The 27,544-nt window shown below is 38.5% G+C and overlaps 1 protein-coding gene across 1 annotated transcript in view; it reads left to right on the top strand.

The window, feature by feature from the left end:
• Nucleotides 1-27,544, top strand: part of si:dkey-22o22.2 (neural-cadherin) — a 110,536-nt gene that overhangs the window by 75,597 nt on the left and 7,395 nt on the right. Inside the window, exons 12-26 of the mRNA XM_027149987.2 lie at nucleotides 1,121-1,288; nucleotides 8,534-8,783; nucleotides 9,624-9,751; nucleotides 10,921-11,107; nucleotides 11,330-11,473; nucleotides 14,999-15,282; nucleotides 15,581-17,198; nucleotides 17,698-17,791; nucleotides 20,125-20,309; nucleotides 21,406-21,641; nucleotides 22,854-23,131; nucleotides 23,437-23,651; nucleotides 24,531-24,658; nucleotides 25,533-25,660; nucleotides 26,197-26,320. Of these exons, the coding sequence (XP_027005788.2) occupies nucleotides 1,121-1,288; nucleotides 8,534-8,783; nucleotides 9,624-9,751; nucleotides 10,921-11,107; nucleotides 11,330-11,473; nucleotides 14,999-15,282; nucleotides 15,581-17,198; nucleotides 17,698-17,791; nucleotides 20,125-20,309; nucleotides 21,406-21,641; nucleotides 22,854-23,131; nucleotides 23,437-23,651; nucleotides 24,531-24,658; nucleotides 25,533-25,660; nucleotides 26,197-26,320 (4,167 nt within the window). The remainder of the gene's footprint in view (nucleotides 1-1,120; nucleotides 1,289-8,533; nucleotides 8,784-9,623; nucleotides 9,752-10,920; nucleotides 11,108-11,329; nucleotides 11,474-14,998; nucleotides 15,283-15,580; nucleotides 17,199-17,697; nucleotides 17,792-20,124; nucleotides 20,310-21,405; nucleotides 21,642-22,853; nucleotides 23,132-23,436; nucleotides 23,652-24,530; nucleotides 24,659-25,532; nucleotides 25,661-26,196; nucleotides 26,321-27,544) is intronic.

Here is a 27,544-nt window from a genome sequence, read left to right as displayed (position 1 = left end):
TGTACTCAGATGATGTTGACAGCACGATTTGGCCAGGCAAGCTGCAGCAGCAGCCATGATGAATTAGTTGCATTGTGGAGTGTCAGAGCAAGTGTGTGGATCATGGATTTTCTCCCCATTCGGCAGAGCTTTTAAAGAGACCCAAATCCCCGCTCTCGCTCACCCACACACATACCAATCACTGTCGACAATAAGACAGAGGCTGGGTGGGAGGGGAGTACCTCAGGTGAAGCATTACACACAGTGAATTATTAATGCTGAGTTCACATCCAACACCTTTTTGCTTTTAACTTGTCTAGATTTAAGCAGGGCTTGAGGAGTTGTTGAGAAGGTAACGAAAGGTTGATGGCATTAAACTCCCTTCTCTCTAATTTTGCTTGCTGATGCCTCCTACCTTCTTTTTGCCTTCTACAGTGATTATGTCAGTGCAGGTCATTATGGATGTGTAGGTCTGGGCCATTTTTTCCATTAACTCAGCCGAACTCCCCACATCACATTTGTCAGAACAGATCACTGCTGGAGAGCTAAGAGATGTCACCTACATTTAGTTTACCTGCCTTCAAACAAACAACTTCTAGTACTCTCTCTCTCTGTCGCTCTCCTTTTCTCCCTGTCTCTCTCTCTCTCTGGCTCACATTTTCTTCATGATCTGAAAAGAGGTCTTTCAAAGTGTGTTAAGTGAAGTTTTACTGCTGACTCAACTTCAGAAGTGCTTCTCTATTATTAATCCAACAGTAATTTGAATGAAATGATGTTGAATGTGTATTACAAGTGTACTCCCCCTTTGTTCCTCAAGGCCTCAGTCTTGAAAATCAAATCAGGATGTAAAATACAGATGGAGACAAGGCCATTGTGCTGCGCACTGTACTTTTGAAGTTACAGTGCCATTTTCCATGAATAATGCTGTCATTTTTTTTCATGATCTTTGACATTGTTATAATCTTTTAGCAAAGCCCTAAAATAAAAAAAATAATTAAAAAAAAGGCATCTAGCACTAATGGAAATAGCATGCTGCCTATGTTCTCCAGCTTTCATTCAACACTAATTCCCCATCCTTGAATAGATTGAGGCTTTAGATAGTCTATAGGTGTTTATCCCCTTTCCATTCATGTGTCATCAGACTTCACGGATCAGTCAACAAATCATTGCTACAGATGGAGGAAATCTCAGCAGCACAGTGGACCTCACCGTCATCATCACTAACATGCACAACCAACCACCACAGTGGGAACAGGAAGAGTATTTGGTCACCATCCCAGAGAACACTGTCCGAGACACCAAGATAGTGGTGAGTTCCTCACAGCCAACGTCCCATCCCAATTTCAGCTGTTAGATTTCTGCTTCCAAAACCTTCTTTGGGTAAAACAATTTAAAAATAAAAAGCACTACATAGACTATGGGTAGAAAATAAACTGTTCAGGGAATTTTAAGTCTTTGAGTTATCTATGTGGGATTATCCACAGCTATAGGAGGTGAGTCATAATCAGAAAGATGAAATAGCAGGAAGAACAGAACAGGATTAGTGCATGAGGATCAGTATGGCAGGTCTGGAGGGCTTGTTGAGCCCCTGCATTGCTATTACATCACATCTTAAATGGTTAGTAGAAGAAAAATAGAATTATTGGATCCATTCAATTTTAAAGCACTGAAAAAGTGCAGTGAATTTCACAAACTCACTCAAACCTACTAACTTACAGTAATGCCAGTATGCCATTCGAAAACCTAATACCATTTTAACATTTTAACAAGTTTTAAGTCAAGATCAAGATGTGATTGTGCCTTGCTGTTAATGATCAACTTTTAATGCATGTGCAACAACTAGGAAAGCAATCATGGTTTAATTAAAAGCATTATGTGCTGCAGAATTATTCAGTCAATACAATTAATCGAGATGCATTTGGCTTAAATTTTCCATGTTTGTTTAGAATCTTTTGTTAAAATATCTCAGGTGGACTTCTGGGTTTGTTTGTAGCTAATCCTTGTCACATCTCATCTTGTGCCAGGTTTGCAATTTCAGCATGTTTTATCTGCTGTCAGCTTTTACAATCACCTCCACAGTCAGAGACAAAGCTCATCTGTCTACCTAGCTCACAGGGCATGCTTGTCGGATTTCGTCTTTACATATTTTTTTTCCTTTAAGTAAAAATTTCATTCGTCTGAGTCCCCCACCTTTAACAGCCAACTCAGATGATCAGTAACCATGGCCTGAGGGAGGATTCCCAACCTATCAGCAGCTTTTTCTAGCTTCAGCCACTCATTCTGTTTACAAGCAGAAGTGCTCAGCTCTTTAAATTGCCAAAGGATAAAAAAGTTGCTTAGGTGGAATATTAGAGCTGAAATAGCATTGCATGGATGATGCAATTGGATGTTGTATTGAATTGGCCTACTAAGTAAGGTTTAGGTTGCACATGCCCTGTTACTTATATTTTGCTATCACTAAGCTACATCTGCTATCAATTTAAATGTCTTGGCTATACATTTAAAAAAATAAAGAAAACACTATCACACAGCCGGTACATTAAGACATACAATATTCTCTTAATTATTCTCAGGATCATGCTATAGAAGAACATTTAATTAAAATATTTATTTCCTGACAGCATTCTCTTCTCTTGGTGCTCTAGAGAGTATTCTTACCATGGATAATGATTCCTGGTCTAATCCATGCATCATACTTTCCATATTTTAATACTGATGTTTCTCCCTCCCACATCCCTCTCTGTTTCTATCACTCTTTCTCTCTATCTTTCCCCGCTCCACCATTCTCCAACACCATGTACCCAGGTAGATTGTTGTTTAAATTTAGCAGCACTAATCTGATGTGTTAATTACACTGTGCCGAGCCATGGTTGCGGACGCTTAATCTCCATATCAATGAGGTTCTTACTCATGCTGTACACTTCTTTGTGTTCCCTGGGTTTTAGTTCTGGTCAGATTTACAGACATACATAATTACACGCATGAAAATATCTCTCTAATTATATACCCTTATGGAAACACTCACAACTACACACAGACCATGTTAACTACTTTTCGAGATTAAAATGTATTCCATATTAGAGCTCTGAGCATGGCATCTCTGATCAGCTTATTCGTCCCAGAACCACTGTGTAATTACAAATTTCTGTTAATGCTGAGCCTCTGACTTGTGAGTGAAGGGCCCTTACAGTATCCTACACACCAAACAGCACATGAAATAAGTTTCTCGACTCTAACAGGCTTTTAAACTTTATTCCAACTTTGTTTCATTTTCACGACGAATTTGAGCTGACTCTGGTGTGTTTGTGTATCTGCTCACTTAGTTAATATGTGAACGTCATGTTAATACAACATAATGGCCTTTTTTTGGTTGGTTTTGTTTAGGTTTAAACATAAGCTGTAAGTGATGGTCTCTCTGAAACTGAAATCCATTTTTAGGCATTTTAAGGTCTTTGAAGTGTCATAATTTGACTGTGACATCCCAACTGAACAGACATGTCGATTACTGAGAATGTTTAAAAATAAAAGCTTGTTTGTATTGTTACGATTGTATTCTGGCTTCTGTATGACCACAGTTGTCATCTTTTCTGAGTCTTTGAAAAGAGATGTAGAGCAGAATGATATGCCATTAACATCAAAAAAGATGTATTTTTCGTGTCTTAAAATATATATTAATATATATTATTATATTCAGACCGTAATCATTGCAGACAAATCAGACTAAAAACAGGTCTCCATTTGCTAAAGCACATTTCGCTTTTATAGATCTGACATCAAGGATCATACTTAATAATTGATTATGTTTCTATCGTTATATGCTGTGTATGTTAAGCATATAAAATCATACAGTAATACAGAGAAAGCTGAATGCTTATTAAGGGCAGCATTGTAACAATTAACTCACCTTAATTTCTGTGTGGAATTTCATATTTTCTCCCTGTGTTCTAAGAATGGCTAAATTACTTCTAGGTATGAATGAGTGTGTACCTGGTGAACATGGTGCCCTGAAATGGGCTGGCATAACACACAGGGTTGATTCTTGCTTTAACGCACGTGTCCCTGGTGTATGGTGCCAGATCCACATCAATGTCAATAAAGCAGGGATTGAAGATGAATGAATATTAACCTCTGACTTTAAGTAATATTAGTAGTGGTTAATTTTAGGATTTAGGTTTTTTTTTAAAGGAGATGTAGTGTTTTTAACTGTGCACATACAGTAAACACAGTATTGTCTATCACATTTATATGCCTGATGAACACCACCATTAAAATATTCTTCATATTATTAATATATATATATTTTATAAAAATTAAGTATAAATTATAAAAAAGATCACTATCTCAGTATTGTCATTCCTACAGTGTGTGTGTTTCAGGGCATTTGTCTTTCATAATGCAAGAAATTTTTTTTAGGTATGTTAGTTTGCAGATGTGGTGGCTACTATTGGCTCGAATACACTGAATGTGTGCTGACATCTGTGTCCACACTCATACTCTAGCTAATAGAGATAACACCTGTAGGAAACAACTGTAGAATCTGAGCTTTTCCATTTATCATGTGTTTGCTTTCTCTCTTCTCTGTCTTCACCAATCTCCAGTTTCAGCTCTTATCTATTGAACCTAACCATTGAAGCCCTGCAGCAGAACAACTCTGTGTATGTTTCTCAAGATATGTTTTAATGGATAGATTTCAAGGTACAGTAATATCTTTTAGTAGCTAGATTCTGCAGATTCAGATTTTAGTACATGATAACCATGGTTGAATGGATCAAAATTAGACGACATGCTAAATTGATTCACCCTGAGAAGAGAATTCTGTTTTCATAATCAGCATATTTGCAAATTAACTTGCGAAAAGTAGAAAATGTAGAAAGTTTATGTCTTGAGCATTCTATCATCTCTTCTCTCTAACTTCCTCATACACACATGTACTGTACATAGTCATGATCCTTGGTAATATTACTTGAACAACAAAGCACTTCAGCGCAATTACAGATATTTTCTTCCCCCTCCACTGTATCCCTCTCCATGCATGGTTTACTCCCTAGTGTCAAGAAACTGACTGTTCGGATCTGTTCCGTGCATTGGGAGCCTTCATGGTAATTTATCCTTAGAACTCTAAATACAAATTAGGCTCGTTAAACAGTATAATGCATTCATTAGGTACACCAAGCTGCCTTGTTGTGCACCAAGTGCATCTCTCTTTCTTTCTTCCTGTGCCATCTATCAACTGCATATCTGTTTTCTTAATTAAAAATGTAAATATCAGACGGCTCGTTGTGGAATCATCCTAAGGAATGACAATTAGCAAATTTTCAACTGCAGTAATTGAAGCCTTGAGGAAATAATTAAGGGGCCTTGTTTTTGTACACGGAGGCCATAATGGGGATATCATTCTCATCAAGTCACAATGCTACTCACTATTAAACTCAGATGGAATATTAATCATGTATTGATTCACAGGTCAGCCAAGATTCAATTTCTCAAATTTCGTAATTTAGCTAATCCACACTTGCCTTCAGTGACAAGCATTCAGTGTTTCTGTGCTAAAAACAAAAAAAATGCAATATTTTTGGTGGATCAGGAAAGACTTTTTTTTTTGCTTTTCCACTGGTAAATCTTGCTCACTAAGCAATTGTGTGTGACAGCATCCGATACTAATGAATTTATCAAGAGCTCTGTGACATACAGCACCTATTTTCACAAAATAAACGAATCACTCTGTTTAATAGCATTGACCATATTTATCAATTAAGTGCTCCAAATAAACATTTCTGTGTTTGAATTTAGTTCCCAAACCAGAAGATGGTGAAGCTTAAACCACACTGTATTTTTTTAATGAAATATGAACCGTGCCAATTTACCCCTGCAAACACTATGCGAAAAAAAAAAAATAACAGTACTGTCAGTGTGGTCTGTGAATTATTTTTCTGACAGGTCCTTAAACCCAGCTCATAATTGTTCTCAACTAGAGATACGTGCTGGGATTTTTTAGTGTCTTTTGTACAGTTGCAATATTTCTTTTATTTACCCCAGACATTTCCTAATAAATACAGACTAATGTAAACAACCCTGACCAGGCAGTTACTAAAGATGTTATAAATACATTGCTGAGTACTGCACATTCATGTTAATGAACACATCTTTGTTTGTCTCACAAGTTTTATTTCTTTTTGCACATAAATTAAAAGTTAAAAAATGTATGCTCGCATGTCATATTTGTTGCATTCTATGGTTACCCATAAAAACTTTTTGGCATGCTTTGTTAAAAAACAAATCAGACAATACAAAAAGCCTTGCGTGACAGTTCTGTGGGTGAAAACAGCTTGGTGGTAAGAAAATCGCCAGATTGGTTTGATCTGCCAGGAAGTAACATAGAAAATCATATAACAACTCTTTACAACCGTGCTGAGCAGAAAAGCATCTCAGCATGCACAAAGTATTGAACCTTGAAGTAGATGGGATACAGAGACCACAATGGGCTACACTTCTGTCAGTCATGAGCAGGAATCTGAGGCTATCATGGCTGCATGCCGCATAACTGGATTTGTGTAGAGGTGTTCCTAATAAAGTGAAGAGGCGGTGTGTATGTGTAACAATTTAGAACGTTATCTCTTCAGTCATAGAAATATATTTATATTCTTTTGAATCCCTACTCTGTTGGCTGGCCAAATTTCTGTTGGTTTCACTGTTTAACATTTCGAGTTAGTTGTCAGTTCCGGAGCACTTGATGTGTCTCAAGGGAGCGGGTTCTTGTCAAACTGACTATGACAGGAAAGGTGAGTGAGTAGGTCAGCCTGAAGTTTGAACATCCCTGATGTCAGAGCCATGAAAGCAGAAAGCACAAGCCACAGAGCTTTTAAGGTTCATGTTTTGTGTCTCAGCTGAGACCCTGTCCTTGCCAGAGTCAGTCAGAACCTTGACCATGGAGGATATCATGCCTGCCTCAACGCGTGTGCTCTGACTACTCTGAACACTTTGCTTCTTCATATTTTTTCTGTCTTTATTCTGACTCACTTGGCCTGGTTTCAAACTGTCTTTTCCACATTACACATTTGTCACATTACAGCACTTCCATAGATGGCTTGGAAGTTTTATTTCCATTTATTTGGGCCAGTGTTGGCTTTGCTGGGCCCTTCGTCTACACTGTACTGGAATGTGTTTACTTTACAGTGTCAGTTGTTTGATAGTAGTTTAGGGTAAAATGTTTTTCCCCTTGTGCTAGACAACTTACAGCTTCTCTACAGACAGTTTGCAGCTGTTAATTGCATTTTCCCAAACCAAACTTGGTATCATACTTTCAATACTATTTCCTTCACCCCTTTTCATGCTTCAGAAATTTATGAAGTGAACCATTTCTCTATTCTGCCAACATTTATTTTAGAACAATGGTTTTCTGTTATGTGAAACCATGAATGTGAAGCCTTGATATGTTAAAGTTAAATATCAGCTTGTAGGAATTCGGTATTTTCTTGGATTATGATGATGAGACACACAAAATCATGTCTGTTTATTTATGATATTGGTCAGAATTTTCACAGATAGAACAAATTTCCAGACTTTCTTACTAATGTTTTAAAAACTCTGCCCTGTTTAATTTTACCTAAACCTGGTAGACATTCAAATCATAAAACAAAAAAAACAAAAAAATTTTTGTGAAATGTCATTTTTACCAATCTGTGAACCTAGCTGTGTGTTACACTGGTGTCTGTCCCCTTATTATGCTTGTGGATACGCTTGTTTCTTTGCGCCTTAGCTTAGAGTGATGTAAGGGGGTGAAATGGAGATGAAGCTTGATCAGGAGGGAGTCCAGAGACTCTTTCAGCAGAAAGTTACTCTATAAATGTCAATATGAATTCAATAGGAAATTAGATGGATTAAAGGTGAGCTGTTTCTAATGAATTCATGCGCTGTAGTCAGCAGTGCTATAACTGACATTTTTGCTGATTTATAATGCCCTTTCACATATAATGCTAATTATCCTCCATGAACTTAAGCAAAAGTGGCACTTTTAGGTAGCACCTATGGTTTGTCATTAATGCATCTTGTGAAAAAAAAAATCACCTCCCTGAACAATTACAGCACGTCCAAGCAGATTTCACTCAATTAGTTCAGACTGCCATTCATTCTGTTCCAGAGAAACCACACATGGATTTATTTCCAGCCACATACACAGACAGGTAGATAGATACCCAATCAGTTATCCAATCTACCAGGTGGCAGCAGTGAAGTGAATTATTACTCACATCAAATATCCGGGATGGGGAAAAATATCTCTGACTTTTGATTATGGCATGAATATTGGTGCCAGATGGGTTGGTTTGAGTATTTAAGAAACTGCTGATTTCCTGGGATTTTCACAAATAACAGTTTCTAGATTTTACATACAATGGTGCAAAAACAAACAGCATTGTCAGAGTGACAAACACGGATTTATTTCTAGCCACATACACAGACAGGAATATATAGATACGCTAGGTTTGGCAGGTAATTAAATAGAGTCTACCTGCTTGGAGTTAAAACAGTAAACTACTTTTTTCTCTCCTTCTCACAGACCATAAAAGCAACCTCTCCTCTTGGTGATCCACGTGTGACCTATAACCTGGAAGAGGGTCAGGTTCCAGAGACTAACATGCCTGTGCGTTTCTACATTAAACCCAACCGGAGGGACAGTTCAGCCTCCATTCTAGTAGCTGAGCCACTGGACTATGAGACCACTCGCTCGTTCACCTTGCGTGTCCGTGTGCAGAATGTTGCAGCAGTTCCACTAGCCTCTTTCACTACTGTCTATGTAAACATTACAGGTAAGAACTAACTTAACACCAAGACAGGTACTGGCAGCTATGACAGACTGTTAGTCTGAACCGTAAAATGGATTTAGAATCACATTTTATTGCCATTGGACATGTATTTATATCTTTGTGGGGACTAACTGTCCCAACTAATCAAGGAATATCTACCAGTTTTGACTTGGGGTTACTTGGCTTGTCAAAATAAGGAAAAGTGCTTCTTAAAACAGCAAATTTTATTTAAAACTAAACATTCCAGATTAAACAAAATTTTTTGTGGTCTACATGTATGCATAGCAAGTATTAGCTGTACTGAAAATAATAAAAACAGTAGGATAGTGTGTGTACATTTAAGGATAGGGCAGCAAAGAAGCAGTAAGCATCTTCAGCAGGGAAGAACAACACTTGAGACCACATCAGCATTAATTAGGGGGAAAATGGAGATTGAAATGGAATGAAAGGAAGACAAAAGCTCTCAGAAAGCTCATTTGAGAGACGTTGTAATCAGCGCTCTGCAGGGAAGAGCCAATCTCCTCTTACAGCCACTCACCCACACACCACCCCTGCCTGCTGTGAACTTAGCAGCCTTCTTCTCAGCTGCCACTCTCATGTGGAAAGCACACACTGCTCCACTCATGAGAAATAGGGGGATTTTATTCATGTCGCACATCATTATGAAATCTGTAGTGTCCAGTATGTCATATGTGTGAGCTCTGTACAGCCATAACAGATTGTGTTCTCTCTCTCTCTCTCTCTCTCTCTCTCTCTCTCTCTCTCTCTCTCTCTCTCTCTCTCTCTCTCACTCAATCACTCACTCTTTCTCTCTCTCTCACTCACATTCTCTTATTCACTCAGATGTGAATGACAATGTTCCGTTTTTCATGTCGAGCACGTACGAAGCCACAGTACCTGAAGGGGCTGAGATTGGCACATCAGTGGCCCAGGTTTCAGCCTCTGACCTGGACTCTGGTCTTCATGGCATGGTAATCTCCCACTGAGCAAATTCCAGCTGTGCATGCATCACTTTGTTGCTGAGACACCTTTTTTTTGTTGTTGAATTATGACAGATGAATTTGTAGCTCAGTTCAGAATCGAGGTGGGAATTAATTTTCATGGTCTCAGTCTATGCTAACAGTTTGGAAAAGAACACTTCTGTCTCTTTCCTGCATGCTGAGGACACAATGATCTCATCCCACCAAGAGTTTAAGCTTTAACTTCCTGCCAAGGCCTTGTGGGCAAGTATTGAATAGATTACTCTCAGTAGTGTTACATATTTAGAATATGTATGCATATTATGTTCAAAACTAATTATAGTTATTTTTTTAATTATCGCATGTACTGAGAAGGATTTCAGAATTGGGTTGCTAAGCAGTGGAGGTTTGTACATACAGGCAGGTGCGACAGATTATAACCATTTACATTAACTAGCACTTAGGAACAGCTGTACACCTGCCCATTCAATAAACCCTTGCAGCAGCAACACAATGCATAAAGTCATACAGATATAGGTCAGGAGCTTCAGTTATTGTTCATATCAAACATCAGTCTTGGGGAAAAATGTGTTGTTGCCAGTATTCAAAATGAACTGCTGATCTCCTGGGATTTTCAAACACAAAATAAAACCAAACGTTTCCACAAAAAACATTCAGTGGCAGTCCTGCAGGCAATATTTTTTTTTTTAGTGTTTAGAGTAGAATGGTCAGGCCCTGGCTTTTAGACCAGACTACATCTCTCAATTAAAAAGACTAATTAATTAATTTGTTCAAGATCAAGCTCATCAATTCTCAGTTGCCTGCTATGGGGATGATAGTAGCATAAGTCTGGTATCCTGCCCAACTCCAAATGATATGACATCGGGCTGCTTCTCTAGCATGGACAAGTAAATAAATGATTAGGGAAAGAAACAAATATTGACAATTTGGACTTATGCCCACATGACTGGTGAAGGCTGGAACAAAAAGAGTTTTAATGTCTGTGAGTACCAAGGAAGTTCTAAATACCCTGAAAACTTACAATAATTATAAAAAAAATAATAATAATAAAGTGTATGATGGATTTATATCATGATGTTAATCATATTGTTATATTTTACAACTGTACTCTTACTTATTTACATAACATGCCAAAATTATATATATTTTTTTCCATCAAGGTCAATTACATCATTCTAAAGGACCAGAGTGGAGACTCTCAGTTCTTTAGCATTAACCCATACACAGGCATCATCCACACACGAGCCACCTTTGACCGTGAACAGAAGAGCTCTTACCTGATTGAGGTCCAGTCCCAGGACAGCTCAGAGTCAGCCCGGCCTGGACAGCAGGGTCAACCCAACTCAGGTATGCTAATTTAGTGATTACTCATTATTCAACTACATCCCTATATTCAGCAATAACAACAGAGCAGTAATGTCACTAACATTAATTCTGTAAATATATTGAGTGCCTAAGGTTATGTAGAATAAAAGGGCACTATATATTCACTATGCATAGTCCTTATTCCACAATCCTTATTACTACTCAATGACATTAATGGCTGAGTTACTTTCTCCTTCTCTACAGATACAGCCTATGTCAGGATTTTTGTCACAGATGTAAATGACAACGCCCCAGCTTTTTCTCAGCCTGTATACGAGATCAGTGTGGAGGAAGACAAAGAAGTGGGCTACGTAGTCATTACTGTCACTGCTAATGATGAAGATGAGGGTAAGACCTTTGAGTTCTGTCACGATGGAAACACCAGAAAAAGCATCCCTGTTCCATAACTTTATTTGGTAGAACAATTTGCACCTGCCATATATGCTAGTCTAGAGGTGAGATAGCTTTAGGCCCTCCCTACAGAACACAGCTTATTTACGGATACTGTCACCTGTCTGATTTTTAATGTGGATTTCTCATACTGCATGAATCTGTAATGTTATTTTTGACAGCTGGAGGCTGGAAAAATAATCATAGTGTGAGGTAAACCTAGGTGGAAAATGCATTTTTCCCCACTGAGCTTGTTAGCAAATCTCTATGGTGATTGTGGGAGTGACACATTCAGGCCCCTGAGGTAGCTATTTGATGTTGGCGCCTTTCTTTTGTTTGTCTCAAGCTGTTTTACAAAAGAAATAAATAAATAATATTGGCTGCTGTAATGACAGGTAAACCCTTTGTGGGAAGGATGTTGAGAACCAGAGAAAACAAAATTTGTGATTCTTTGCAAAGATTCACCTTTACCAAGCACTCATTTTCATAACATAATATCCTGTATAAAGTAGACAGCTTCTACATATGCCATGACATGGAATAGTGCTTTGGTAAGTCTGTAGCTGCGCCCAAGGAGTACTCTAACACTACATCGTCTTGGAGCTTTCTGCACTTCATTGTCTGCTGCTGTGGATAGTTTCATATGTATCAAGCTTAATATTTGCATTTCCCAGAAACAGCTTTTTCCCTATCATTGCTTCAGGATAATCTCATCTGGATATTACAGATTAGTAAAGACATTGCCATTGTAAAGACATTCTTGTGGTTATTCCAGGACTCTCATTCACAATCAGATCATGTTGATTATCCTTTCAACACATTTTGTTTAAATTTTGATATATTTTTTAATATAGCATACAACTGTAGAACGTTATGATCTCTAATCTAACTATTAGGTGTCACATAGAAGGATATGTTCCTCTCATGTCATATCAGGGAGATTTTTCATGTTACTGTTACCTCTGGCTTACTCATTATGCATCTTAATCTACATCTAGATTTGTATAAAGGTGTTTTGTGAAAATATCTATAGTTATTTGAATTGAATTTTCAAAGAGTGCATCAACAAAGAATTTAGAGTCATGTATCATACTGTATTACTTACTCCACTCTGGTGGTGTTGAAAAAATGTGTTTTCAAGAGTTAATCTGTTGTTGACAAGAGCATGTGGATTTAACAAGAAAGAACTATGATAATAAATTCAGCCATGTTACTACGCTCTTGGCACAGGTGTCTAGGCAGGCAGATTATTGGTATTAACCAAAGATAATCCATAGAACATAAGACAATCCTATTAAACTGTTGGCTTGCTGATCAGGCATGACTTCTGGAAGATTTCCTATCACTCACTCTTGGCCTCATTCTGGAGCTTGACTCATCTCGGATCATACATTTCTTCTTGTTATGGTTTAGTTTATACAACGTGCATGTCCCCTACAGGCTCCTAGAGGGAAAATGTGCCTACATAAAGCAGATAACAGGCAACAGTCTACCCTGTATAGGCACAAAGCCTGTGAGATATAGTGCTGATACTGCCAGCATTGCTCCTGTTCATCTGAGTGAGACCGTTTTAGAGGCAGGTCATTGTACTGTCCCACACAGTATGTTAATCTGCCTTTCTGCCCCATGTCACTTCTGTCCCATCATTCCTTGATGGTTCACTAACAGATTAATGTGCTTGATGTTTCCCATTCTCATTTGCACAGAAGGTGACCCATGCTCATCTGTCATCATAGACAAACATGCAAAGCTGTTAGGGCTCGTGCCATCATGACAGAGCTTCACCTGTTAAATATGGTACACATGTTTGACAAATATGGTGTGGCATGTAGCCACCATAAGCAAGAGAAAAGGAGGGGTCAGCCCAGGGGGAGAATACTAGCAATCAGTGAATGTGGCTAAAAGCTCATTATGGATGAGACAGTAGAGATTGCATAGAGGTGAAGATGTCAAGATAGCTTACTGTGTTGGATGGACAGCGTGGTTCCTCCAGACAGCTAATATTTCAGTTTTGTCATGTGCAGGAATACAAATCGGTGCTTAGTGCCACTCTTTACAAGGCATACAGTTAATTTAACATTTTTCTGATTGTAATCAAAAGGTGGATCATAATTGCCTGATGCACAAATATTAATTATTAAATGTTTTACAAACCTTAGTAGATACATTCTTAATTTTAAAACTATGCTGTGTTACTTTGCAGTCTTAGGCGGCATGCAGCGCAGGGTGTCAGTGTATAGGTCTTGCAATCCATAGTGCTTCAGGGAAATACGGCATATGAGCCAGCTGGTCATTAAAGAAACTGCTTTGGGCAAAAGCACTCGAGATGCCTCCAGCAAGTGCCAGAACACATTATGCTCCGCAATCCTGATGTCTGGGGCCAGGATGAGTACAACACATCTTAATGAAATTCTCACACATTTTCTCAGATCACACACAGATGGTGTTTGTCTCATAAAATCTGATCCAGGCTGGTAAACAGAGCCAGAGTAAAAGTTGTTTTCCTTTCTCTGTATGGAGGGTAGGCAGGGCAAAGAGGCTGGTTGCCCAAAGACAGGATACCTTTTTTTAAGTTTCTACATACACAGAAACACAAGTTTCTTTAAACACTTTATACATCATCTCAGGTAGGTAGGTACTGTAGGTAGGTAGGTAGGGAGGTAGGTAGGTAGGTAGGTAGGTAGGTAGGTAGGTAGGTAGGTAGGTAGGTAGGTAGGTAGGTAGGTAGATAGATAGATAGATAGATAGATAGATAGATAGATAGATAGATAGATAGATAGATAGATAGATAGATAGATAGATAGATAGATAGATAGATAGATAGATAGATAGGAAAATTCCTGTAACATTAAAGTATAGCATAACCTGTGATTGTGTGACACCAAGTGTATGGGATTTAATGATGAGGTGAGAATAAAATTAATAGCAGAACTAATCATGTTTGTATACACAGCTAAAAAAGGTTAAAAAAAAAATTTATTTAATTGGAGTGATGGTGAGGGTGTGTGCTGGGACTTTTATATTTACTTAAAAGAAAGTCTCTTTATAGACATCTAAAGATTTTCCATAAACTAATGTGGAGACTTTCATCACATCACCTTTTCATCACATAGGAGCTAGCCTTAATCAAAGCTATGACAAAGTCTGATAGACAAGTTATAATAATTTTCCTTTAGGGCATTCTTTGGTGGCCTTAAACCTTTAGCTTTTCTGTTTGCTGATGTTAATTAGAAGGTTAATTAGTACTGGTGCTGAAACAGCTTGTTCACAGTACCTAAGGAAACATTTAACCTTTCTGGATAACAAAATGTCAATGTGAGCAAACATTTTTACAATTAAATAATACCACTTAAAACTCATAATCCAACCTATACCTTTGCACCATTAAACTTGCTTGTAATCCAAAAAGCATAGATTGATCTCGAGATAACTACACAGCCACCACCCCATACAAAGTTCTGACACATTGCACATCTTTAACAGGTGCCAACGCGAAGCTGCGCTACCAAATTACCTCAGGAAACACTATGGGCACCTTTGATGTTGAGCCAGAGATTGGCACTATCTTCATCGCCCAGAGACTGGACTATGAGCGAGTGCAGCGCTACCATCTCCGCTTGGTGGCATCAGATGGAAAATGGGAGAACCAAACAGTAGTGGTTATCAACATCATCAACCAAAATGATGAAGCACCTATTTTTAGTCAGACAGAATATCATACAAGTGTAATGGAGGAGCTGATCGAGCTGCCTGTTCCTGTGCTGGAGGTGAGTGGGGGCTGAACATTCAAATGTACATACAGCTAATTTACAGTTTTCAGTAGGTATAAACAAGCTACTTTTAACCTTGGACTGTGGACCTTCTGATTTAATATACTAAACTGCTGGGAACTTTTATATTGGAGTTCTTTGTTTTCTTAATGACCTTTCAGAGACGAAGGATGCTGGTCTTGTAGCTTTATGTACTGTATAACACTTTCTATTCATGTTTACAGTGTGTATTAATCTTTTGCATAAAGGGTTGCTGGAATATATTTCCACCTACTTAATGTTGGTTATTTTCTAGGTCTCAGCTACAGATCCAGACCAGGAGGCAGACCAGAGTGCAGTCCGATACTCATTACATGGGCAGGGTGCTGGGAGTGAATTCACTATAGAGGAACTCACCGGAAGGATTTATGCCCAAAAGCGTCTTGACCGAGAGGAACGTTCAGCCTGGCGATTTCTAGTGTTGGCCACTGATGAAAACGGTGATGGCCTAACTGGCTTTGCTGATGTGTTAGTGGAGGTACGCGACATAAATGACAATGCTCCACAATTCCTGTGTGCCTCAGAAGGATGCTTTGTGGGCCATGTGCCTGAGAACTCCCCAGCTGACACCTCCATTATGGAGATGCAGGCCACTGACCTGGATGACCCTAAAACTGGCAAGAATGCTGTTCTCACCTACAGAATTGTCCAGAATGTCCGTAATGAGATAAATCTCAACCTGTTCTCCATCAATCCAGCTACAGGAACTATCTATACAGTGCTGAGATCTTTGGACAGGGAGGTGGAGGACCATTACTTGGTAGTCGTTGAGGCAAGGGATGGAGGTGGCCTCTCTGGGACAGGAACAGCCACGATTATAGTTTCGGATGTGAATGATCACCCTCCACTGTTCACACAGAGAGTCTACATGGCCACCATGGCAGAGGACCTGGATATTAACAGTGAAGTTCTGGCAGTGGCTGCCACTGATGGGGATGAGGTAGAGAACTCTGTGATGACTTTCAGCATCATAGGTGGAGATGAGGACCGCAAGTTCTTTATTGAGACAGACAAGGGGAATCGACAGGGCGTAGTGCGGCTAAAGAAAAAGATTGATTTTGAAAAGCCCCATGAGCGCACCTTCAATCTTACAGTCAAAGTGGAGGATGCAGACTTCTATAGCTTGGCATATTGTGTCATACAAGTGGAGGACTCAAACGACCATGCACCTGTGTTCTTTCCCCAGTTCTATGATGCAGGGTCCATGTTTGAGGATGTTCCCCTGGGCACCATTGTGGCCCAAGTGACTGCCATGGACCTGGATTCAGGGCAGAATGGAAAGTTCACATATAGCATTGCCCCAGAGTCTGACCCTTTTCAGCAGTTCCTGGTGGATAAGAGTGGCTGGGTGGTGGTAGCAGACTCTTTGGACCGAGAAAAGGTATCACAACACAGGCTGATAATCTTTGCTACAGACATGGGAAACCCTTCTCTCACTGGATCTGCTATTGTTCTGGTGGCTGTACAGGATGTTAACGATAATGGGCCTGAGTTTGAAGTGCCATATCGCCCCATTGTATGGGAGAACACCATTGCACCACAGCTTGTCCATATGAATGACACTTCCACTCTGCTCCATGCCATAGACAGAGATAGTTCACCTAATGCAGGTCCTTTTTCCATTCGGCTGCTGATGATCACCTCAGATGCCACAAACTTTAACCTGACTGATCTGCGGAATGGCAGTGCCATGATAACAGCCCTTCGCACCTTTGATAGGGAACAGCAGAAAGAGTACCTACTTCCAATTCTGATGGCTGACAGTGGCTCTCCTCCAATGAGCTCCACCAGTACATTGACTATCATAATTGGAGATAAGAATGATCACCCACATGCACCTGGACACTCTGAGTTTATAGTCTACAATTATGAAGGTATGTTTCGGTGAAATGTTGATACATTATCTTGCTTGAGTGTTTACAGTCAAATTCTACAGCATTTATCTAGTATTTAACATCATCTTTTGGCTCGTCATGAACCTTAGTCAGAAATATGGTTTGGGTTTTATGTATATTTAGAGTTTTCTGTTAACAAGAACCCATTGTGTAGCTCAACACATGCAGATTACACATGTGTAAGTTTTAACAGGCACATAAAAAGCAGTCATTTTAAAAGCTGCTTATTTCATGCCTAACAGGATTGAAGTTTTCTCCTTTGCCTTTGGAAAAGTGGTAACTAATAGCATTGCCCCACTACCCTGCAGCTTAAGCAAGCCCATATCTGCCAATGAGCATTTTCTTCTAAAAAAAAAAGATAGGAATGAGTCTTTCTACTCTCCTTCCTCACACACAAGCACAACCACACATATCCTCAGGTATTGCAGTCTGTGCGAGGTGACTTTTAATATAATGATGTATGTTGCTTTTTCTGCAGGTACTCTTCCTACTACTATACTTGGACAAGTTCAATCCCCTGACATTGATGACTGGAGTGAAAAGGTTTACAAATTTGAAGACAGACCTTCTAGGTATATTGTTGTTGTTTTTTTTTAATTTGACAAGTGACACTCAAAGTGATGAAAAAAAAAGCAAGACAAATTGAAGGATATCATCTTGTACTGTGAATGTTTTTAATGGGTAATCACAATGAGATCCCAATTTACTTGAGACACAGATTTATGTGGTTGATTAGAAAATTGAGGTGTGACAGACTTTAACTCTAATGAACAGCACATGAAATAGTGCAAGCTACATACTGAGCTTGCTCCACAAGCTGTGACAGACATGACACCTCTCAAAACTAAGGAAAAAGATGCATCAATATTCATACACATAACAAATGTCACGCGCAGTCTGCTGAGATGATGCCTGTCTCTTTGTATATAGTTTTCTCCAAAATTAGCCTTCTTGAGGTGTTTTGGAAAGTGTTTGCTCCTGCTAATTAGAATAAGTAACACATGAATAGATTATCAGTTTATCACAGCCCTGTGTGGCATGACGTTTTGGCACACGCAGCATCGCTTCAGCCTTGGCAGTTTTTCATTTGCTTACTTGATGGGTAATTACCTCATTTGGCACAGGAGCTGGAGGTCACTAGCCACATGGAACTCAATTGCTGTTAGGTGAACATGATTCCAGCTTTTAAATTCTAATTTGAACACCAGCCGGTGTGAGTTTTGCGACCTTGGTGTGTCGTTCCAGTTTGATAAACACAGTTAAACACTTCTGTAATACCTGCATCATATTGTTGATGTTAGTAGCATAATATTAAATGTACATTTCTACTGCCTATTGATCAATATTGGATGCTTTTTGATATGTTACAGATATTCTTGTACTGTAGATTACAGATGTTCTTGTAGATATTCTTCTTTAAAAGGAATTTTATGTACTTGAATGCATCAGGTTCAAGTTGTATAATAGTTATTCTCTCTCTTTACTGAAAAGGTGTGTCAGGTGTAGGCAACAGCTCTAGATGACATTTTAAATAGTATGCATGTTTTAAATGATGTACTGTGCTAAGGTCTGGACTACAAGATTCAAGATTCAACTTGGACAATCATTCTAGACTGCATAAAATTAAACTAAATTAAAGAACTCTGTTCAAAAAGAATGAATTGAAAATAATAAGAAAGAAAAAGGGGTAATAGAATGTGCTGAGCAATATGTTACTGGTTACATGTAGTAGTATGATGTGCCATTATGTTCCACCCAGTAATAATACTGAAAGTGCAAATATTAAAGAATGCACTAAATTGCAAACTTGCATACTAAATACTATGCCCTCTATGGTAACAGGTAGCATACACTTTACAATTATTTCTATACATTTTACAGCACTGATGTACACTTTGGCTGTCAGCCAGTGACAGAAAGCAAAGTAACCAAAAAAATAGTTTTTTTCTAATCACAGCTCCTGAGCCAGCACTCACAGTGCTGCTACAGGTTTGAAGTGTTGATTACTCTTAAAAAATAAGCTGAGTGTAAAACCTTTCACGTTTAATTGGCAAGAAAGTTTACTTTTACTGAGAATAAAATTAGCTTTTGTTCAGATGGGTGATTTTATAATTCTCACTAAAAAATATTATGTCCTTCATCCTATGCAATGGCTATATAGCGGATGATCAAGCAGTACCATGGAAACCATGAGTAGTGGTGGTGGGTAGTACCATAAGATACACTTTGCTTTGGATAGAAATGTATGCCTCGAACAATATACTTTTTTGTAACCGAGATGGGACATGGTCATTATGATTAGGACATGGACTTCCAGTGAATTTCATTATTTCATTAGTTCATTAGAAGGTATCAGGTGATCCTGTTGATTAGATTGAAAGGTTTCTATGCCCCTGTTCTAGATATATCCATAGAGACGGCTTTGGCATATAAGGTACAGCAGTGACATATTTGTTATATTACCATGCTGACCTTCTCTAATCTGGGTCAGGACTCTGCATAGCCTGTCCAGGTTGACAGTGCCTGTGTTTAGCTGAAGTGCTAGGCTGTACTAAAGGACATCGCCATGAGACAGGGAGGAAGTGTGCCAGTGACTGCTGTCTCTTTAAAAGTGAAAGAGGGACATGGACTAACAGGTGAAGAGCTGACATTTTATAATGCCAACAGTCTGGATGGTGGCCCTGCATGAGGGCTGAAGAAACAGAGGGTGTGATGGAAACACGAAAACATAAAGCCTCTTAATGGGGACTGCTTAGTTATTATTATGTCTGGTCAAAGATGCTGAAAGGCAATTTAAAATGTCTACTTTGTTTAATTAGCTGTTGCGTTTTTATCACTACTGCACCTTCAATATATACACGTCCTCACTTCATCTCTCTCTTTATCTTTCTCTCTTGTTTCACAGGCAGTTTATCCTGAACCAGAACTCTGGTCAGCTAAGCATAAAAAGTGGCACCCCAGCTGGGACGTACAGACTACAGGTGCGAGTGGCCGATAAGAGTTGGCCTGATGTCACCTCCACTGTGCAGATTACAGTCAGGGAGCTAAAGGAGGAGGCGCTGCTCAATGCTGGCTCACTCCGTTTCTCCAGTGCGTGGTTTAACTCCTGTTTATCCACTGCAACATTCACCTCCACTTCAGTGTGCTGAACAGAACTATGAAACATCTCTGTTTCCATTTGTCAGTCATTATGATGATGATGATGATGATGATGATGATGATGATGATGATGATGATGATGATGATGATGATGCAAGGACACACCAGTGCATGCAAGCTAACCTTTATTCACTGCACATGTAGTCTATGTCAAGAATTCTGATGCAAAATGTGGAAAAACAAAACAAAACAGAAAACTATGGTGGCCTAAGGACAAGGGGGTTTGAATTTACGTTCTTAACATACAACCATAAATTCTTTCCTCTAAAAATGTCTCATCTCTGAAAGGACGAATTATAAAGATTTAGTGCTTTTGCCTTTGACTGAGGAATTCATAAACATATTCCACATTATGTATTTCACACAAATGTTTGTCAGTCGCAATTACTGCCCTTAGACTTCCATTTTAAGCAAAAACTTTTCTTGGTGCAGGGAAACGATTCTTGTATGTATGTATGATACAGATGCTGTAGAGCAGTGGTTCTATTTTCAGTCCATCCATTTAAAAAACATGACAAATCCCTCAATATAGATTATTAATTTAATTATTAATTTATAAACTTTTAAAAATGGGCCATGTTGTTCAAATACATACATTTGGGTATTTAATTGGAGCCAGGGGGGATATTTTTTAATTTCTTAACTTTCACATGCATAGAATCTATTTTTATTAACATTATAATCACATTCCTATCTAACCTCTTTCAGTTTATTAGTTAGATAATGGTGATTTTGATGCCTACCCCTGTAATATTAGAGAGAGAGAGAGAGAGAGAGAGAGAGAGAGAGAGAGAGAGAGAGAGAGAGAGAGAGAGAGAGAGAGATCGTGGATCAACTTGTGTTATAAATTAATGTTAATTTATGGTTGTAATATAATACCACTTGTTTAGTAATATAATACCACTTGTTTTGACTTTTTATAGTTACTTTTACCAGACTGTTAAGAATGACATACCTCTTCATTAAGTGTTTTCTGAAGTCAGTATTGGTGTACATAACCCTGTGTTTTGTTGTTTATTGTGTGCAGATGTAACAGCAGAACAATTTTTTAGGGTCTCTGATGGTGACAAGAGTTTGTATGAGCGTCTGCAGTGTCTGCTCTCTGAAGTCTTTCAGACAGATCTGGATAAAGTGCACATCTTCAGCCTGGCCAATGGCAGTCATTCCACTCAGCAGCACCTCAGCTTGTGGTTTGCTGCCCATGGCTCACCTTACTACAAACCAGAGAAACTGCATGGCAATATGGCTATGCATAAGATCAAGGTAACACTCACATATATAGAAACACATATTTACATCTCTCACTCACATGACCACAGACCGCTACTAACACTTTACACGAATACAGAGATTGTCATGAGGCATTCTGAATATTTCATGGCCTTGTAAGGTATATCACAGCATTGTGCAGCCATGGCCAGTGAGCCAGAAAGGGAGGGAATGAAGGAGGGACAGAGGGAGTGAATAAATGGATCTGTAAATCAGGTGTGAGTGGGAGCTACGTGAAGCCTCTGACTTTTGTTTATGCCCAGTGTTGGAGGCTGCTCTGAAAGTTTTACAAAGGCTTGTAATGAAAGTGACATATTGCCCTTGGACATGGATTTCAGACAATCTCTCTCTCTCTCTCTCTCTCTCTCTCTCTCTCTCTCTCTATCTCTCTCTCTCTCTCTCTCTTTCTCACACACACACACACACACAAACACACACACTCAGGGCTGATATGTGATTTTATAAGGCACCTTCATTGTGTTCCATGGAGCCCAGACTACACTGTCAGTCACTCTATACCTTGGTATATATCAGTGGACTGTGATGTTCACTGTCACACACAACCAGCTGGATACCGCAATTGAAAATTGAGTTCTCTCTTTCATGTCTCTTTCTAGTCTTTCCTTTTCTTGTTTTCTGATGTAAACCTGTTTCACATTGGAACAATCTGTGAAAGTCCAACTACATCAGCTTTCCTGCTTATATAACATGCCTGAATTGTGACCTGCTAACTGTTTACCTTAACCATTAGTGATTACTTAATTACTTCACTAATTCACGTTACTGTTGAAGTCATACTTTATCATTGACCTTTTAGTAAGCCCTGTTGTCACTTCACTAATCAAACTAAAGATGTGTAAATGTGTTTGTGGAAGCTCTTTTCTTCCTCTATAAGGAGCCTTCAGGTGTACATAATGTACATAATGTACAATGTACATAAATGCGTGTGATTTACAGAAACGTCTGCTCTAGGAACTGGAATATTTTTAACCATGACCTGCTCAGGGTCAATATCTTTTGCCACTTTATAACCTCTGATATATCATTATACGCCTTAAGTTAGAGAAGAAGACAAACAAACAGTACATGGGGTCAACCATCCTAACATTCAATACTGTAATGTCATCAGCATTTCATTTTCTGCATGCTTCTTGCTTCCTCTACCAATACACTAATCTGTAATCTGTGTCTTTTTGTGTCTTTCAGCTGGAGTCTGCTCTCGGTGTGAGCATTCTCCAGGTGGGTGTGGATGAGTGTGACTATGCAGACTGTAGTCCCGCAGGTGGCTGTTCCAGCAGGGTGACGTTTAGTGACACTCCTTCTGTTCTGAATGGTGGGAACACTTCCCTGGTTTCTGTCTCAGCCACAGTTAGAGCTCTGTGTGGCTGCTTGGCCAGAGAGAGCAAGCACATGTCCTGCTCTTCTTACCCTCACAGCCCATGTCTTAATGGAGGCACTTGTGTGGATACAGAAATGGGCTACAGGTAATATCTCAGAAGTGGACAATGTGATGTACTGACATAGTGATATATCACAGTGCACAGTGCACAAAGCTGATGGAATATTTAACATTGGCTTAATAATCTTTTTTTTTATTTTTTATTTTAAGTGTTTAATATTTTAGGATAGTCCTTATACATTTAATTAGACACATTTATGATAGTGTTTATATGTTTATATGTTGTAATATAAGCTAAACACACTATTAATCACACTAAATATATAATACAATTATATATATATTATAATCAAATGCTCAATATTTTCTTGCAAACTGTGCCTCTCCTAGTTGTCAGTGTCCACCCTTGTTTGACGGGCCAGAGTGCCAGCAGACTAGGCACACATTTTTGGGAGATGGCTATGCCTGGTTCCCTCCCATAAAGCCTTGCTTCAAGAGCCACATCTCTCTGGAGTTCATCACAGAGTCAACTGACGGCCTGCTACTGTACAACGGCCCCCTCGGTGTCCACCACCCCGGAGACAAGGGGGACTTCATTGCACTTGGTACTTTACCCAAATGCCAAAACATATTGGGTTTTTTTTTTTATTATTTATTCCCTGCATTGTTTTCATTTCTTGTTGTAATGAACAACCAGTGAGTTGTAATCTTAATAATGAAAAACATGACAAAGCAATCGATAACGTTATGATTGAGGGATTGTACATTGGCTATGCAGAAAATTAATTTTCCTTAACAATTAGCTGTGGGCCAAAGAGTCAATAAATGTGATGATGATGATGATGATGATGATGATGATGTTGATGATAATGATGATGATGATGATGATGATGAAGAAGGATGAACACTTAGTGATGAATTGATCTAAATGGAAATGTCTGTGGTCAGCACTGTAAGGGCAAGTATGTTAAGAGACAAGGCCTTCTAATAAAGGTCAAACGTTGCACATATGCTGTCCTCTCTGTTCTGCCCTGACCTCATATGACTCAAGAGTGTAACCTGAAAAGGCCTTAAAACAGCTTAGATTGTCAGTATGCTCTGTGCTGCCTGTAGGCACTTAATTATCGAGCTGGCCTTGTGCTGTCTTGATTGTAGAAAAAAAAATCGAACTGGACCACAAATTGATTGTACGGAAACATTTTTTGCCACCAGGGGTCTGGCTCAAACCGTAACGGTACGGGACTCGATGTGCTGTCAGGGTGTGATGAATTAGTCTGGGGGAATTGAGAAATAGCATCAGCATTGAAGCATATAAGAGAATGCATTAAGAGCTGACAGTGGAGAGGCTTGGTCAGGACATTAACACACTTACAAGTGATAGATTGACTCACTTAGTAGTTTGAGAACTCAGGAATCCAACATGGTGTTTCATCATCAGATGTCTGTCCTTCTCTCTAAAATGATGTCATCTCTGTCTTTTCTAGAGCTGAAGAAAGGTATCCCAGTGTTGAGTGTTAATCACGGCTCTGGCACGGTCACATTGCAGCTTCTTGCGCACGCCTCTCTGTCTGACCGCCGTTGGCATCACCTTGACATCATCAGTGATGGAAAGGTAGGACCAGGACTAGAGCCTCACAGATTAAAGATTATTTACTAGAATAAATTCAAGCAGAACTGCAGAAAAATCCAGTTTGGTCTGTCCAGGTTCTGGCTAAATTACACGTATCAGAGCAATGTCATACACATGCTGTTTAGAAGATAGCACTACATTAAGGCAATTAGAAAATCATATATTTTTATCATTTTGTTCATGTTAAAAAAAAATCTGTCAAGGAAAGATGATACTATGGAGCCAGAAAACTGACAAACAGTCTTCAAATATCAGTTGTGTATTTTTTTTTATTTGCCTTTTAATGTAAACAAATGTAGATCTCAGAAAAGTCTAATAAAAGATAAAATAAATGTTTTATGTAAATTGGGCCAAAGGTGAAGTGAAAAGGATTACTAGGGAAAAGTCAGATTCAGCATATGACTGTCTAGTTTTTCCTGGTAATCTTACATTTAATCTGTATTATTGAATATTGAATTTGCAGTTAGGGTTATGATTTTTTTTAAAAATGGAGCAATATGTTTTCAAGTTAAATCTTCCCCTAGCATGTATATTTTTAATACAATACCTGAACAGATTATTTTATATAAGGTAACATGTATATAATTTACTTTTCCAAAATTAATATTTATGTCCGTTTGTCATCATTGTGAGCTACAAAGTCCACCAGCTTTATTCAGCTTATTTAAAGTTCTGGGAGCTGGTCAGCGCAGGCTGGATTTTCCAGCAGTGTATAATTATAGAGTGCCAAATGACAGATTATCATATCTTTGCAATACTCACAAGTTAAATGCACTTAAATCACTGAAGTTTTTAGTTCGTGTAAATACAGTCGTGTACTCTTCATGTTTACTTTGTGTGTAAATATATTTTACAGGAGGTATACTTGATTGTAGACCATTGCTCTGGTGCAATGGTGAATGAAGTGGACGGTTTGGGAGTGGACATGTTTGACACAGACCAGTCAGTGTGCAAGGTGTCTGCACATACTCCAGGCAATGAGAGGTAAAATAAAGGGTTCTCAGTTTATTATTGTTGTTACATGCTTCTTTTTTCCACAAGAGCGTGTACTAAGTAAATACGACCTTTTATATGTTGGCCACACATGAACAGTAATATATGAGATTTCTGTAGATGATATCACTTAGAAATCATAAAGATGGCTTTGAACTGCAATTGTTATGATAACTTTAGGGCTGTAATTAACGCGAACAGTTTTGCATTATAGACCTCATCACCTACAGATGATAACTTAAAATAAAAATACTTGAACATTTTTTAAATAAAATATTATTTACAATCTCACTATGTGACTCACACATGAGGATGGGTTTCCTTCTGATTCTAATTCCTTGCTAGGTTTCTTTGTAATATTATCGCAGAGATTTTTTCCTTGCTACAGTCGCCCCTGGTATGCTCACCATTTTTGGAGATAAATTTGTAAATGTACTAAATTTTAAATTGGCTATGTCCTTAATATTAGTTGGTTTATAAATTACAGTCTATGTCACCACTGTGTATTTTTCCTCATCTCTCTGTAGATTCCTAAATTTGAATCAGCCTCTACAGCTTGGTGGAGTGAAGGACACATATCCACTGCGTCACACAAACACACACTATAAAGGGTTTGTGGGCTGCATCAGAAACCTGGTGGTGGACACCCAGGTGTGGAGATTTCACAGTTTCTACTTATTTATTTATGATCTCAATTATTTCATGAACTTCTCTCTTTAACAGTGTTAACATTGCTAGCAAAAAGGAAACTATTCTTTAAGCAGCAATTAAAAAACAACAAGACAAATATCTGGTGTGACCATTACTGCATAATAAACAACTTCTCTTTTTTTTAACCGAATAACAAGACCATAATTTAATGACCAATAACTTCCTTTCTATACGCATACAAGACTTCACAGGTCAAAGTTCACCCAGACAAAGTTGTCATGAATTAAAAAAAAAAAATTTGCCAGACGCAAATGTCTGTCATTTACATCATCTGACTGTTAATAGAAAGCATTCATTAGCTCATATAAAGGAATCATTTTCTATAAAATCTAGCAACAAGGACACACACTTCTGATATTACACATCCTGGATTTTCTCTACAAACTGACTCAGCTGTGAGGGTTGAAGCTAAGTATTGACGTCTGAACTAAATATTTTATTAAATGAAGCTTAATTATGTTTAAAAGTGAAGGCTGTTCTGTTTTTAATAGCAATATGGTAATCAAAGTGAAACAGTTTAATAAAAAGTGACACTAGAGCACCATGGGCATCTGTTTGCTCGTGAGCGTCTTCTCAAATTATGTTGAGGTGCCCAATATTTTTACAGAAGCAGCAGTTTAAAAAATCTAAGCTAACTGGCTTTATAGCACTCTAAAGAAGCCTGTGTTTTATCAAATATCAGCTGGCACAGGCTCTTCTATAAATATATGATATTTCATATACATATGATGGTATTCATATACAAATCATGACAGATTTCCTCTCTTTCTACAAAGGCTTGTGGAACAGTTCATGCAGGTGTGAGTAAGCAGGTTAGCTATCTAACACTAGCAAGAATCAAACAGGAATCTGACTGGATCCACCCGTCCTTACCCATGCATACACTTTACCCCCATCTTATTCATCAGTGACAATCTTTCAGCGTGTGGGTGAGGGATTTATTTCCCACCTCGTGACAAGTCTGAGTCACACTGACTATTTTCTGACATGTCAGACATTTTTGTAGAAGGTTGCAGCATTGCGTGACATTTTGTGATGATCTCAAGAGAAATGTCCTACCATTATGCCCAAATTGGATGCGTAATTGTGAAGTTTGACCAGCTGTGCCAGCTGACACATAATTATACAATTGTATAAGTCTATGTAGCTTGATGGATATATTTC

The sequence above is a fragment of the Tachysurus fulvidraco genome, chromosome 3 (assembly GCF_022655615.1).
Source record: "Tachysurus fulvidraco isolate hzauxx_2018 chromosome 3, HZAU_PFXX_2.0, whole genome shotgun sequence".
NCBI lineage: Eukaryota > Metazoa > Chordata > Actinopteri > Siluriformes > Bagridae > Tachysurus > Tachysurus fulvidraco.
The sequence above is the reverse complement of the archived record's forward strand: the minus strand, read 5'-3'. Positions and strand labels throughout refer to the sequence as shown.